The sequence below is a fragment of the Kryptolebias marmoratus genome, linkage group LG20 (genome assembly GCF_001649575.2).
Source record: "Kryptolebias marmoratus isolate JLee-2015 linkage group LG20, ASM164957v2, whole genome shotgun sequence".
In the NCBI taxonomy this organism is placed as follows: Eukaryota; Metazoa; Chordata; class Actinopteri; order Cyprinodontiformes; family Rivulidae; genus Kryptolebias; species Kryptolebias marmoratus.
Window position 1 is genome coordinate 23,941,738 of NC_051449.1, and position 15,927 is coordinate 23,957,664.

The 15,927-nt window shown below is 37.3% G+C and overlaps 1 protein-coding gene across 4 annotated transcripts in view; it reads left to right on the forward strand.

The window, feature by feature from the left end:
* LOC108244848 (cAMP-specific 3',5'-cyclic phosphodiesterase 4D-like) overlaps nt 1-15,927 on the forward strand; it is an 83,618-nt gene that overhangs the window by 2,964 nt on the left and 64,727 nt on the right. Inside the window, exon 1 of one of the 4 annotated variants that reach the window (XM_037981948.1) lies at nt 1,379-2,608. The exons of 2 other annotated variants lie outside the window; for them this stretch is intronic. In XM_037981948.1, the coding sequence (XP_037837876.1) occupies nt 2,346-2,608 (263 nt within the window). In that variant the 5' untranslated portion in view covers nt 1,379-2,345. Of the gene's footprint in view, nt 1-1,378; nt 2,609-15,927 lie in introns of those variants that run through there. One more of the 4 variants, XM_037981946.1, reaches the window with a different exon arrangement.

Genomic DNA, 15,927 nt, shown 5'->3' on the forward strand with positions numbered 1-15,927 from the left:
GCCACTATTTTGTTGATTCACCATCTGCTTGTTCTAATGAATAACTCACTTAACAGTATATTCTTTAACAAATTTTAGCAGTCATTTTTGTAATTTCTGGCAGACTTTTTTGTTTTTTAGTACTTGTTTACCGTGGCATGTTTTAGTTTTGTTTATCCATATTCCCAGCAAATGTGCTTCCTCAGCTCTTTGACTTAACTCAGTGTACCTGTTCTCATTCACTAATCACCCAGCAAGTGTTTATTAGCTTCTTGGTTTTACTCAGTCTCTTTCAGATCCTTGTATGTAAGGCCTGTTCATTGCCAGTCCTGGTATTTCAATTCACCTGCTTGTTTAGGTTTTACTTTCCTTTAATAAATCATTTATGGAGTTTTGCCTGCTTGCTGCCTGTTTGTCTGCGCTTTTGGGTCCTTAACCAACCCCAAATATTACAAATTTAAAGACTATACTGATCATGTTTCCATTTACCCTAACAATAAATACAAAGTTTAACCTAAAAGCTGTGGAATACTGGATAAGTTATTTGTACAGGTGAAGAAAAGTTGATTTGTGTTTTGAGCAATGATTGAACAGTGTTCCGCCTTAGGCACTGTTCTTCATATTGAACAATTATCTCTAAATGAACATAAACATGGCCCTTAGAGTTGTTGCCAAAACAACATTCAAGTGCTGTCTGTACTTTTTTTTCTGTCAGGCTTCACACTACGTGTACGTGTGCACATGGGCGCATATCATTTTTAAATTTTCCCCACTGTTGCAAGAATGCAGCTTGGCCTGTTCGAGTTTGTTGCTGGTTGTAGTTCACGTCAAAACTGATCAGATATGACTGTGATCTAGGATGACATTGCATTAATGGATGGTTTCATTTATCAGTTTAAATACTGCCTGCCATTGAATAAGGTTTTTGCCTTTTTTGCCTGTGTGTGTGTCTGTTACCAAAATATGTTGTGAACCACTGAATGTTTTTTTCTGAAACTTTGCAAATAATTATTGGATGAACATCTACAACTGAATAAATTTTGGAGTCAGCCCAATTTAAGATTACTACTAATTGATCTTAGAATACACAAAATGGCTACAAATCAGTCAGTTTCAGAGACACTGAGAAAGATTTGATGTGGGAGTAGCTGAGAGTCATTGCCAACACGTACTCTGAGCGTGACATCTCACAATATGGTATGAGATTATGCATAACATTCTTTTAAAGGTTTGACCAAAATGGTTACACCTTGGTCATTTCTCATCACAAGATGATCTTAGTCTAAAACTGTGGCATGAAAGGTGGTGGGTGATACAGATTTCTTAAAGGAATGCTAGGCCTTTAATTAAGTCTTCCTCTCCTGCTCTCCCTCCCAGCTGTTGGTCACAGGTTCAGTTCTCTGTCAGATGTTCCAGTTCCTCAGGTTATTTTAGTTTCTCTGACAGCTCCGGTGTTTGGCTGAGTCACTAATCCCAGAAGGACATTTTCTCACTTTTTGCTGATAAACAAAAGTTTTGGGTAGAGGGTGAAAACAATGATGCCTCTGGTCACAGATAGAGAGCGCCATCGTGACAGTACCCATGCTCTCTGCAGCTTTTATCCACTTCTGCTTTTTATAGTCAGAGGCCATTCATGTGACTCCTCCTGGTGCATTCAGAGCATGTGAAAACCATGAGGAAATAAGCTGCTTCACAACAAATTGCAATGCAGGGACCACAGAAAAGGCCTGAGTGTGCAAAGAAGGTGGGCTGGAGAGCCGAGGCAGGCAGCAACCCAATGTTTATCCACTGAAAGAACTCTGAGAGGAAGTAATTATGTTTGAAGTTGATGAATGATATGTTCTTTCTGTCCTTTTCTCTCAAGTGAAGGAGTGGAGATGGAATGGGGAAAAGAGAAGTAGAAGGATCAGCCATGATTCTCCTTACCGTAAATCAGACATCCATATTTAGTTGGAGAGGGGGAAGTCTTAGCAGTAATGTAAACAAAGCTTGGGGGCGGGAAATGGAGAAAATAGATAAACGCTGATGCTCGTCTCCACTGTGGAGAAGTTCCTGCTGAAGAATGACTCTCTGATCCTGTGGTCAGGTCGTGTGGACACTTTATTTGGCTTGCTTTGTTCTTTGGATTTTTAAAACAAGCTTTAATATTGTTAAAAATCAGGTTGAGAGTGATCTTAAACAGATGTTTAGTTTTAACCAGGAAGAAGCAAGAAACAGAAATAAAGACCTGATCTGGACTTTGAAAGTGAAGAGAGAGCAGCACTGCTGTTTGTCGTGTTTCAAAACATGCTGTAATGCAGAAGAAAACAGACTAAAGACAGTTCCTCGGGTACCAGCACAGAGTGAGTAACTGTACACTGTTCACCATGAGTGACCTAAGCTGTGAGAGTTCAGAAGAAGAGCAGGCTGCAGCCAACGAGACACCATGGACACAAGAGACGACTCGGTTGCCCATCATCAAACTCCTCCCCAGGTCAAAACCATCTTCAGCAGGAGGATCCCCAAAGGTCTCACCCAAGGACTCGCCACGTGGGTCTCCTCGAAACTCTCCACTGCTCTTCAGAAAACTGCTCATGAACCGCAGCATCAACCTCCAGAAGCGCCGCTTCACACTGGCTCACACACCCAGGTAGTCTTTAACTGTGGGCTCAAGGTGGCAAGAGGAGTGATGCAGCATTATTCATGTAAAAAATAAGGCTACAAATCATTTTCATGTGCTGCTTTATCTGCTGCATGTTTTATTTAAAACAAGAGACATTGCATATTCTGGGAAAATGCATAGTGAATGCTGAGCGCTGAATGACTTTAAAGTTGAAACAAACAGAAAAGAAGCTAAAGTCATAAAAAAAAAACCTCAAAACTAGAATTAGAGCAGAGTTACAGTTGGTCTGTTAATGTCAGCTACACTGAACATGGAAACATGTACAGAGCCCCTAAGTGGATGATGGTGAAAAAAATATTTAAAATAGATTTTTGGTGCGCTCAGTAAACATTCACATGGGTACACAATATTATTTGGTGTGCACCAGATAATTCTCTCGATAGCCTAGCAAGCTAAATGTAAAAAATCAGACGACTTTAGAGAATAGCTTTAAAAGAATATATACAGTAAATCTGCCTTCCATAAGCATGAATCATTCCCTATAATGATCCTTATCATTCAAAAAACTCAGTGAAGACATAACAAGGTATATAAATAGCCCTTGTAAAAACATTCCAAATGTAATTTGAGATCACAATATAGTTCCAATAAATTTCTTATTTTACTTTCCAAGCTGAAAACTCAGACTCTAAATTGGACTGGATATTCTCACGTGAGTATCAACGGTTGGTGGGTGTGAGATATTATTGCATGAGCAACAGAATTGTTTCTCATGCACCTAAGAAATTTATGTATTATTTTTTGTGCGTGCTCAGAATTTTCCAGTGTACAAGAGAAACCTATTTAGCCCTATTTAACCTATTTAAACCTAGTATTTTTTTCCAGCAACGTCCCCTTAGGGGCTCCATAAACATATGCACTGGTGAGTGTTACTATATAGACTGCCTCTGCAACATCAACCGTTTTATATACATAGGTGTGCATGCTTGTGTGCCCATTAAAGGCCTAGTTGGGATAGGCATGCCTCTCCACTGATCCTGTCACATCCTGTAAAATATATAAATTATCTCCCGGAACATGCAGCTCAATCAGGAATAGTGTGCAGTGACTTGTGGTAGTAGTACATCGCACAGTATAGACAAAATTAGCAAAAAGCAGTGAGAGGAAAAAATGAGATCAATGAGATAGTTGTAGAACACATATGAAATCCTAGCCCTGTTTGGCATACTTTACAGTACAAAAATCATTCAAAGTTTAAACGGATCACAGAAAGTTGGACTCTTCATGTCTGCACTGGCATTTTGACATCTTTTACAGGTTTTACATAATTACAGTTGAAGTTGGATTTTAACAGATTTTTGTTGTCACACTAACTTTTGAGCTGTCTCAAATTTTTTTGAAACAAGCTCTTCTTACCCTAACCCTCAACTCTTTTTGGTATATATACAAATTATACATAAAAACAGGCATTTTTGTCTTTTTTCACCTTGTATCTTTCTTCAGTATTGATAAATAAACAGAACATTTGGATGTCACAGTTAGAAAAATACAGAATGCTGAGAATTGTGGATATTTCTCTCAGAATCGACCCAGCAGGTTTTGCTAACAAACAGTTTGTGATTGTGTTTGTAAAAGTTTTGGTCAGTTAAACTCTTGAAAATATGCATGATTAGCTTGAATTAGTGAGAATTAAAAATGTGTTTTGTACAGCAGCAAAAAAAAAAAAAAAAAAACCCTCAGAAGTTTGAGCCTTGTGAATGAGGATTTACAAAGTCAAAGTGAATGTTAAAAACCATACAGCCAGTTTATCTTGTTCTTGTGTGATTTTAAAGAATAGGATGTTTTTTGTCTCAAAGCCAGGGTTTGCTCCACTCAGCTGCAGATGTTGATGTATTTTTGGTTTATTTTTGCAGCCAACTGTCGTTTACTCCACAGAAAGTTTCCCTTGAGCTTGTGTTATGAAATCAATGATGATTACAAGATGTGCTGCATTTTGTTCACATCATATTTCAGTAACATTTACAGTAATTAGCTCTTATTTCAGCAACATTTAATATGAACTAAAACATATTCTTGTGTGTAAAATTCAAGACGTTGGATTATGTTTCTAGAAAACCTTGTTAGTGTCTTTGAGAGATTTGACTTTCATTTAGACTGCAAAGGCCAGTGAGGTGCATCTTAAGAAATCTTTTTCTGAAAATCCTCAGCATTACCATGACATACGTACATCTGTATTAATAAAGTACTTAGAAAAACAGCAACAATGTTAACTAAAGCGCTGTACAGTTTTCATTTAATTTCATTTATTGTTTATTTATATACTTAAGTGTTAAGTATTAACAAAATACCATTCACTACACCATTTATAGCCACAGCAAATTTGCAATACACATCCCCAGATGGTCTTTTAGCAACATAGAAATAAGAACAGTTTAATCAAGAGGTCAAAAAAGTAATTTAACTGACCCAAAGTTTACAAGGGCTTCTCTACTTCTTTCTCTTTTGGGGGCTTCAGGGGGGTCAAAAAGTTAGAGAACAATAAACCATCAGTTCAAAAAGGCTTAGTTCAAAGCTGGAATAAGAAACCAGAATGGACAGCTGTTTACAGTCAAAGCTCAATCAGAAGATAGTTGCTAAATTTCCTCCATGATCCAAGGACTACAGGGAATTAAAATTCAAGCAATCAAATGGCAATAATTAATTTCTTCTTAACATAGACTTAAAAAAAAAGGTGATCAATACATCCTTCCACTTTCAGGCGTCTGAAAGTTCATTAGTAGATTTTATGTGCTAGCTCTAAAGCATATTTAGATGCAATCCAATCTAGACTTAACTGAATTAATAAATAAAAATTAACATACTAGCATTTCTTGCAACTCATGTCACCTGTGGGCTTTCATGACAGTTTTAAACTAAGATCATCTTAAATAAGAAGGGACAGGCTATACATTTTATAACTTTTATGTTTTTCAAATTATTTAATTTTATTTACATTTTACCCTTATTAAAATGTATAGAAAACATCTTTAGCAAATTTCAGCAGTCATTTAGCATTCAGACTTCCCACTGTTTTTTCACAGAAGATGCAGTTTCTCTTGGTCCTTTTGTATCACACTCAACATAAAGTTATTATACTATGCCGAGCATGAATAATTCAGATATTTTTATCTATTATAGCCATCATAACTCTTTTTTTGTGATGAGTGCTGTGGTGTTGCTATTAACCAGCTTCACTCTGGTTGATAGCTTTAGTTTATGAGCCAATATTGTATCATGCTCATGATTCCAGTGCAAACATTTACTTTGTGAACGATATGAAAGCAAGAGTTCTATTATCGTTATAGTCATGATCCTAACTTATAGAGAGAGGACAGATAAACAAAGCCTTACAGACATCAATACAAAGAAGCAAAACTTTCATTGTTCTTTGTTTTTGCTTTGAGTTGCCAGTGTATCATTGTAAATCCTTTTATTTAATCATTTCATTCTCCTTGGGGTTTCTTCAAAGGAATATTCTGTTTTTAAACCACCGTAAAACCCAGTTTTTATGCACTTGCTTTTTCCCCCTCTTTTTATTAAAGTTTTCAACATTTTACATAAACAATGAACAAACACCCCCCACCCAGGCACCTACCTGTAACAAACTAATGGACAACAAACAGGAGAATAAAAAAAATGAAAATAAATAAATAAATAAAATAAATAAAACAAGGTTAAGATAAAACAAATAATATTAGAAAATAAAAAAACACATTAGATATAAGTGTACATATACACACACATGTCAAGCCACAAAAGTGTGGTTTCACAATGATCTGACAATCTGTACCTTTAACACAAGACAGAAAGGGATTCCAGATTATATCAAATGATCCAGCTCTACTGGCCAAAGTCAGTCAGTCTCTTTAATTTAGCTTGTATATGTAAGTGGAGCTGCAGATTTCCAGTTTAACAGTATTAGACAGCAGAGTTGTGAAAGCTTTAATGTCCTTTTTAGCAAGAGAGAAATCATGTTTGCTACTTCGAACAAAGCAGTTAAAACAGGAGCGATCTGTGAGTAATTTGCTGTGGCCTGTTGGCATTGTTCATACAGAAGGGACACTTTATCAAATATTGTCGCAAGCCTGGTCTTAGTATAGTGAGCTTGATGTAAACTGTTCTTAGCAAATCCAGACTTTCACAAAACAGAAAACGAATAGTCTCACTCTACTCTGTCAAAGGCTTTTTCAGCATCCAGTACAATTAAAGCCTCAGGTAGAGCGATTTTTAAGGGGTTGTTAAGTACATTAAATATTTTCTAAAGATAAAAAATGAGTCCTTATTGCAGATAAACCCAGTTTGATTTAGGGATATAATTGAGGGTAAAATTACTTCTAAACTCCTGGCTAGTAACTTCGCCAGCAGTTTGACGTCAACATTTAACAAGCTGATAGGATGACATGAACCACATAGTAATAGATCTTTACCCGTTTTCAAAAGCAATTCAATTCAGTTTATTTATATAGTGCCAAGTCACAGCAAAAGTTGTCTCAGGGCACTGTACAAAAACATTCATATACATTATAAAGAGCCAATTAGTAAAAGTTATCTATCTAAAGAAGCCAGCAGATTGTGTTGAATCTTCTCTTCGTCGCAGTCTCCCATCCTGAACAACACTTTGGCAACAGTGGAAAAACTCCCTTTTAACAGGAAGAAACCTCCATCAGAACCAGAACCAAAACCAGGCTCAGGATGAGTGGCCATCTGCTTCAACCAGCTAGGGTTAGAGGACAGGAAAAGATGCAGAAAAACACAGAATGACGGGTCCAAATGTAGTTTTTATGGGAAATTCCACCTGGCCTGTACTTTAACTAAGAAGTGTGACATTCTTAACTGCTTTAATGAGCATTTTGTGTTCTGGAAGTCATTTAAATCAACACATTCAAAATGTAAACAGATTAAGAAAATGGAGGCTCTCTCTGAAACCACTCAAACTGAATCTAACCCTTAATCTTTCAGCTTTTCTCCTTTAAATGTTATGAAGGTTCCTAGAGCCCTAAAGCAGTTAGATACAAATAAATCTGCAAGTCCCGATCACCTTGATCCTTGCTTTCTTAAGATGGCTGCAGTTTTAATTGCAGAACTACATATATGACATATATTTTGTCTTTCTATTCTAAACAATGTCCCTGTCACATGGAAATCTGCTTATGTTCTCTCTTTGTTAAAAAGAGGTGAAGATTCAGATGGTAATAACTACAGACTTATATCTAAATTCTGTGTTTAAGCAAAAATTCATAAAAACTTATTCTGGGACTGATCACTGGGGGAGATGAGGCAGGGTACAGACAGGACTGATGACTGAGCAGAGACTGATGGACTGGCACACAGAAAATAACCTGCCCCCTAAACATACATAAACTAAAGAAACTTCAGAAAGAAGAGAGAAGACCACCAACTATTACAGATAAATAATAAAATACTGCAGGTGGTTTTGTCCTAGAAATTCCTGGGCATACATAAATCATCAGACCATATTTCATTGGACTCAGAACACATTCTAACAGGATAAGAAGACACACCAATGTCTTTACTTCCGAAGAAGTCTCAGGAAGATCAATTTATCCTTGTAGATGCTAATGCATTGAGAATATTTTGACACATGGATCCTAGTGTGGTTTGGGAAAAGCTTAGCAGCCAACAAAATAACTCTGCAAAGGGTAATCAGTATAGCCTAGAAGATCCCAAATACACCCCTGCCTGCCCTGGATAAAATCTCCACCTGTCACTGTCTGAATAAAAGGACTCTTCCCACCCTGCCCATTGTATTTTTAAGCTCCCCCTCTCTAGCAAACATTACAGGTCTCTCAAAACACAAACTAAAATACTGTTGTACAGTTTTTCATGTGCAATAACTGTCTTAATATATGTGAATGGGCAGCATTGCGTCTAGGTAAATGTATACAGGAAAGAGTTGGCAAGGGTGTAAAAAGTATGTAGGCATTTTTATGTGAGTGTGTGCAAATGGGAGTATTCTGCTAGGTGTATTCTGTAGAACTATATTTGTGTTTTATAAACTTTTTAATATATATTTTTACATTAGTATGTTTTATACAAAATTCTGTATACAAATACAGTGGCAGTAAAGGAAGTTTATCTTACCTATTAGTCAACAACTATAGGACTTTTTGGATTAAAAGTGAGTTCTTTCTAGGTGTAAGTCAGGATTCATAAAACAGCACAGCATAATAAGTACTGCTGTTAAAGTGCTGAATGACATCACTGATGCAGTGGCTTGCAAAAAAAATAATGTGTTACTCTTTTTCTTGATTTGTCAAAGGCTTTTAAAACAACCAGATACATATTTTAGTAAACCAACAAAATAATATTATCTTTATTTGCAGATGCTATAAGTTGGTTTTAAAACTATTTCTTTGTTCAAGTGTATCCACCATGTGGATCCAAGGGAATTCCTTACAGCCCCATATTAGGTCCACTGCTCTTCACTCTATATAAATAACTGTTTTATACAAATTTTATGCAGATGATACAGCCATTTATTATGCATCTCCATCATTAAACCAAGCCCACAAATTTCCCCAGTTTACCATTGATGTTCCATTTATTACTAATTAAGTTGGTGTTAAATACAGGCACAACTGAGTGCACAATATTTTCAAGTGACAAAGAGTTGCCTCAACATTCTCAGATTAAAACCAGTCAAGAGGCTGATATTTAAATGACCACATCTTATAAGTATTTAAGCATCATTATTATTCAGTAAAACCTGTCATTTAGAACCCACATTAAAAGGCCTGTCTAAGTTTAAACCTAATAAGGGTTATTATTTAAGAAATAAGCCTTGTGTATCACTACAGGTTTTGAGACAATTGACTTTTGCATCAGTTCTTTTCTTTTATTGGATTATTGTGACCTACTCTTAATTCAAATTCAATTCAAATTCGAAAATACTTTATTAATCCCAAAGAGAAATTAAATGTTGTTGTAGCTCATAATCCTAGTTTTGTTCAAGAGTTGTTATAGATGCTGATTGGCTGTAGGCAGGAAGGATCTCTTGTAGCGGTCTGTCCCAATTTGTCCTCAGCCCTGGTGTCCTCAAAGAGCCCCACTAGGTGAGCCTCGCTGGCCTCCTGCAGAGCCATAATGGCCAAGCTCTGGAAGCTCAGGTCGGTCTTGAAGTCCTGGGCGATCTCCCAGACCAGGTGCCCAGGCGCCTGAAGGGATGAGGTGCTCTGTGGACTTCTGGTAGTGGTGGATCTCCCTGAGAGCCACGGTACCGAGCCTGTAGTGGTGAGGCTTCTTCACTCCACTGGCCAGAGCGCTCTTCTGGGCAACTTTGATGGCGAGCTGCTTCCTGGGAGCTATACCTGGATTTACAGGCAGTCTGCTTGGTTCTGGCCATGATTGGACTTTAGGGTTCTTCACGTTTGACACTTGTTGTCATGGTTACACATCACAAAATGTCCAAAAGTAAAAAAGGTTTCAGTAAAAATCCTTTCAGCTGCACAACATCTGATACCAGAGTAAATCACGATCCAAAAAAAGTGATTTACATCAAGAAAAAAAGAGGAATAAAGGTTTCAAAAGCAATAACTCAGAGTGAATGTAACAGAGCTATTCCAACATGCAGCCACCTTGAGTGGCACCATTCTAGCCATTCTGGCCAGTACCTAAAGAGGTTATTATTTACCATTGAGCTTTACATTTTATTACTGGCTGTGGAAATTGTACACAACACTGTTCTCTGTATGTTGCTGCTAAATGATTGTCCTTGTCCTTGGGGCGGCAGTGGCTCAGGAGGTAGGGGTTTGTCTTGTGATTGGAGGGTTGCTGGTTTGAGCCCCCGCTCTGGCTGTCTCAGCCATTGTGTCCTTGGGCAAGACACTTCACCCGCCTTGTCTACTGGTGGTGGTCAGAGGTCGGTGGCGCCTCACTTCTGTTAGCTGTGGCTACAATGTAGCTTACCACCATCAGTGTGTGGGTGAATGATTGTAGTGTAAAGCGCTTTGGGGTCTTTGGACTAGATAAAGTGCTATACAAGTGCAAGCTTGTCTGTCTGCAGACCCTCACATTGGATGTTTTTTTATATATAAATCTCTGCTTGTGCTGGTACCTGTTTGTATGTGTAAAAACCACAACCCGTGCTCTCATGACGTTTTACAAATGTCTGTCCCCAGAGTCAAAACGGAATTAGGAAAAAAGCTTTGAAGTATGCTGCCCCTGTTCTCTGTAATCATTTGCACTTGAGATTGTCAGAACTGGTTACCATGAAGAAGTTTAAATCTATTTTAAAGGAGAGAGAGAGAATAGATTTCTTGGTCAATGTGAATTTGCTGCTGCTCTAATTTCAGAACATATAGTAGTGTGGTTGTTGTATAGACTGAATACCTGTTGCAATTTCATTGGTAGGTAATGTATTTGCTGTATGTGTTGCTGAATTCTTGACCAGGTGTGAAAAAGAGGTTTTGAATCTCAATTAGACGTTACTTGGAAAAATAAAATATTTACAAGGTCTGACCAAAATGGGTATACTGTAACCTTATATGTCAGCTGTTACCACATTCCTCTAACATGTTCAACTGATTTTAGATCAACTTCACCTCTGTCAGTTAAAATTAAAACCTGAGGAAAAACCTTAGTCAATCTTACTGGCAAGAAAAAAAAAAAAAAAACATGCCAGTGACGGGTAGAAAACTGTTTGTTCACCTTCTAAACACTGTTTAATAGTCTCAGATTGAAAGACATGTTTTTCTCTTAGGGTTTACTGAACAGTTTCTAAATGGCTTCACAAGTTTCCGAGTGTCTGTTGAAAATCTAAATATTAGAGTCTGGCAGGAGTATTTCACAGTTGGATCTGGAGAGTGAAATGTTTGCAGGGCAGCATAGATATTCAACATGACAGCTTTTTATATTCCACAGCTCTGGGGTCAGGACAGTAAGTAAGTTTCCCCCTCAGGGTATGCGCAGCATCCCATAATCTCAGAGCTGAGATAAATGAAGGGGTTGAGTTATGGCTGGATGACTGACTGGTAAGAAGGGGGAATTAAACAAACCAGGTATCCAGTGGAAAATAAACGTCACAGGCAACTGAAATCCTACCAGCCAAATTTCACTTTGTTGAAATTTTTGGAGTCAGTCTAGTTCAAGATGGCTGCCAACTGTCAACTGAACTTAAAGAACCAGCATGACTACAACTATCAGTTTTACAGATAGTCAACTAAAATTTGGTGTGGTAGTAGCTAAGGCAGATCCCCAACACATATGCTGAGATTGCACAATACTTTTGCTATTAACTATTTGCAGTCAACTCTGTTTGTTAGCAAAATATCTCATGAATTACTGGATGGATCTTTAAGTCAAATCAATTCAAGATGGCCGCCATATCTAATCAACATTAGACCACAAAAAATATTTAAGTCAGTCACTTTTACAGATATTGTGGTAAACTTTGGTGTGGTAGTGGCTGGGAGTAATTCAGAACACATACTCAAGTGCTACTTATTGTGTGAGATCTTTGCTTAAAACTTTAAAATTAACTGTTGGAGTTTAACCTTTTTGGCTTTTAGTAAAATATCTTATGACCCACTGGATGAATTATAATGAAACTTCACATTGCCACCGATAATCAGCCTTAGCCAACACAACAAAGGCTATAATTCTATCAAATTGACTCATCGTGGATCTAAAACAATGTTTAAATGTCAATCAGTTTAACAACAAATACAAAACCATGATTCTCACAACGTACAGTGAGGAAGGGAATTAACACCAGTATGAAGTATAAATTTAATGTGATTTTGTATATTCTGGTATAATTCAGAACATAATAGGATATTATATAAATACATGCAAATAGACATGCATTTTAGTAATTATATTTGATACATTATTATAATAATGTGCGACTGTTTGTGTTAGGTTTTCAGGTTTGTCAAAGTAGAGCGACCCATGAATGAACAAACACGAGAACAATTGAAAGGTAAGTGGTATTTATTTAAAGTATCGGGTAAGTATCAGGTTTACCAGTGGAGTTGTGGAAGTTAAAGGCCTAGCAGGCGAGTTGGTTCTTACAGGTGGATCCAGCGGGATACGTTTGGAGAAAAAAAAAAACAACTGGATTCCAAAGGTAAGTATTTTACGAGAAGGTGCGGCTCAGGTGAGTAGGTTACCAGGTAGGTCAGAGGCAGACAGGCTCAGGTACAGACCGGTTTTTGGACGAGGTTCTTCAACTTCTTCCAGAGACAGCTGGGAGCAGAGCGGAGTGCAACAAGCAGAGTCAGGACTCTGTACATGCACAAACACAAGAACAATTACTCTCTTTCAAAAATGTTTACCCTAGGAACAGCTGAGATTGATTACCAGCAAAGAGCGATGCTTCAACGTTGATCTGCTCCTCCATACCGCCTTAAGTACTCAGGTGAAGTTGATCTTGATCCGCAGCAGCTGTGTGATTACTGAGCCAACCAATAGGAACACAGGAGGAGCACAACAGGCAGCCAGATGGCAGAATGCCACAATTTGTATGTTTATTTTATGTAAATAATATACTATTTATTTATATGTATTCTTTGTATAGAAATTATTAACATGTATATGAATACTAAATCAAACTATTAATTATACAATATTGATAAATACTAAGTGAGTGTTAGGAAAAACATATTGACAACTATACACTCATCAGCCACTTTATTAGGTCTACCTGCACAATTGCTTGTTAACACAAATCGTTAATTAGCCAATCACATGGCAGCAACTCAATGCCTTTAGGCTTGTAGATGTGGTGAGGACGACTTGCTGAAGTTCAAACCAGCATCACAATGATGAAGAAAGGGGATTTAATTGACTTTGAATGTGGTGTGATTGTTGGTGACAGACAGGCTGGCCTGAGTATTTCAGAAACTGCTGATCTGCTGGGATTTTTACACACAAGCATCTCTAAAGTTGAGTGGCGTTGGTGTGGACAAAAAAGACTTGTTAATGTCAGAGTTCAGAGGAGAATGGAACTGCTTCAAGATGATAGAAAGGCAATATTAGCCCAAATAACCACTTGTTCCAACCTAAATGTCCATCTCTGAACTCCCAACACTCCTGTCAGCTAAGAACAGGAAACTGAGACTACTGTTCACACAGACTTACCAACATAAAAAAAGAAAGTATTTCCTGTTCAGATGAGTCTTGATTCAGTGGCCTCGAGTTACTAGATCTCAGTCCAGTTGATCACCTTTGGGATGTGGTAGAAGAGGAGACACATCACGGACATGCAGCTGACAAACCTGCAGCAACAGCCCGATGCTGTCATGTCAATATGGATCAGAATATCTGAGGAATGATTCAGAAAACTTGTTGAATCTGTGACATAAATAATTAAAGCAGTTCTGAAGGCAAAAGGGTCAAACCCAGCAAGGTGGACTTTATAAAGTGGTCGGTGAGTGTATATATCAGGGTAGGATTTAATAGGTTTTTACTTCTTCCTGCACCTTTTTTAACAGATAAAACTGATAAAGTTGTTCATTTTTATTTATTTAATTTTATTTACTTTGTTTATTGTATTTTCTACTTTTGTATGGGTCTTTTTTATGTGTGTTATTTTGTACAGTTTTAACCGCTTCGAAATAAGAATTAAAAACATAGCTCTTAAATAGAACTCTGCTGAAGATACTGGCCAGCAGCCTCCAGTTCCCAATTAACTCCCAAATATCTGAGAACCTGAAAGTCAACCATAAGCACAAACAGGAACCCAGGAATTAGGGCCTGGGCTCATAACACCCCACCTCATCAAATCAGGGTCCTTACTGGATCCCTGGATAAACAAACAAAAATCAAAATCGTTTTACAATATAGCTTTAGAAGTGCAGGAAATCTAAAAAACAAATAATTTGAATCCAGCACTTACTCTAACCTCCCTCACTTGAAGTCCTCAGCTCATGTCAGCAACCAATACCTAGTATTTGAGAGTCATTCATAAAAAAAAAAATCTTAACACTAACATGGAGTCCTGGACAATGAGTCATTGTCTTTTCCTTTAATGTGTTGAATGTCCAAAGTAAAAGCTTGTAAAAACAAAGACCTAATAAGTCTGGTTTGGGCTGGAGAAAGAATTTTAAAAAAATTTAAGGGTTATAGTTTGTGTACATAACCAAAGCCCCTGAACCTACATACACTTTAAAATGTTGGAATGACTGAATTGGAGCTAAGGCCATTTTTTTATGACAGAAAAATTTAGTTGGTGCTTTTTAAACTTCTTTGGAAAGAACTTAAAGGTCTATCAATCCTAAACACATCCTCCTGTAAAAGTACCCCATCTGCACAAAAATGACTAGCATCATATAAGGGTTCATCAGAACAAGAGAATCACAGAGTACATTTTTTACATTTTCAAAAGCCCGTTGATAAGCAGAGGACTGGATATGTACATCATTCTTCTTCATTGATTTGTCAATGTTGAAACAATAGATGAAAGAATTCTGCAGAAACCTCTATTCAGTTCATGAGCTCTTTTTGGTTTTTGGTGGTGGATAATTATTTATTTTTGCACACCAGAAACACACTTCACCCCATCCTACCTGTCAACCAAGATACTTCACAGTTGCAGAAGCAAATTCACATTTTGCCAGATTCATTGTGAGATCAGGCAGCAAAACAGTGATTTAATTTTCACTATGTCAAAAGACCAGGTATCCGAACAAACAGTATCATCCGTATACACAGCACATGCTTCCATATTCTCAACAACTTTATTAATCCTCTCTTGGACTGTAGCAGCTGCATCTTGAAACTCTAAAAGCAAAACCCTGAATAAAAACAATCCATTAAGTGTAATGAATACTGAGGTTTCATATGCTCTTGTAGTCAAAGGAACCTGCTAATTACCTTTCAGGAGATTTAATTCACTGATGAATTTAGTAACACCAGCTTGATCAATGCAGTCGTCAATGTGGGGTATAGGGTAAGAGTCTGGTTTAGTCACACTATTGACCTTTCTAAAATCAGAACAAAACCGGATGTTGTTATCAGGTTTTGGCACCAACAGACATGTTGAAGCCCAACTAAAAGAAGATGGCTGATCAGTGCCATTTGTGACCAGCAGGTGGCAGAGGTCTTTTTGAAAGTTACAAGATGCACCAGAACACAGACTGAGCAGTGCACAATATTTTATTAAACAATTTCTTAAAAACATTCCATTAAAAACAAGGCTTCAGGCCCACTACTCGGCCACTGGAACGAAAGGTAGCAAAAAGGACGGACAAGTTCAATTATTCTAAAAAACAAAACAAAACATGCAATGCAAACAAAATTAGTAAAACAAACAAAAAAAAGAAAACATTAGTAACTTCACACAACAA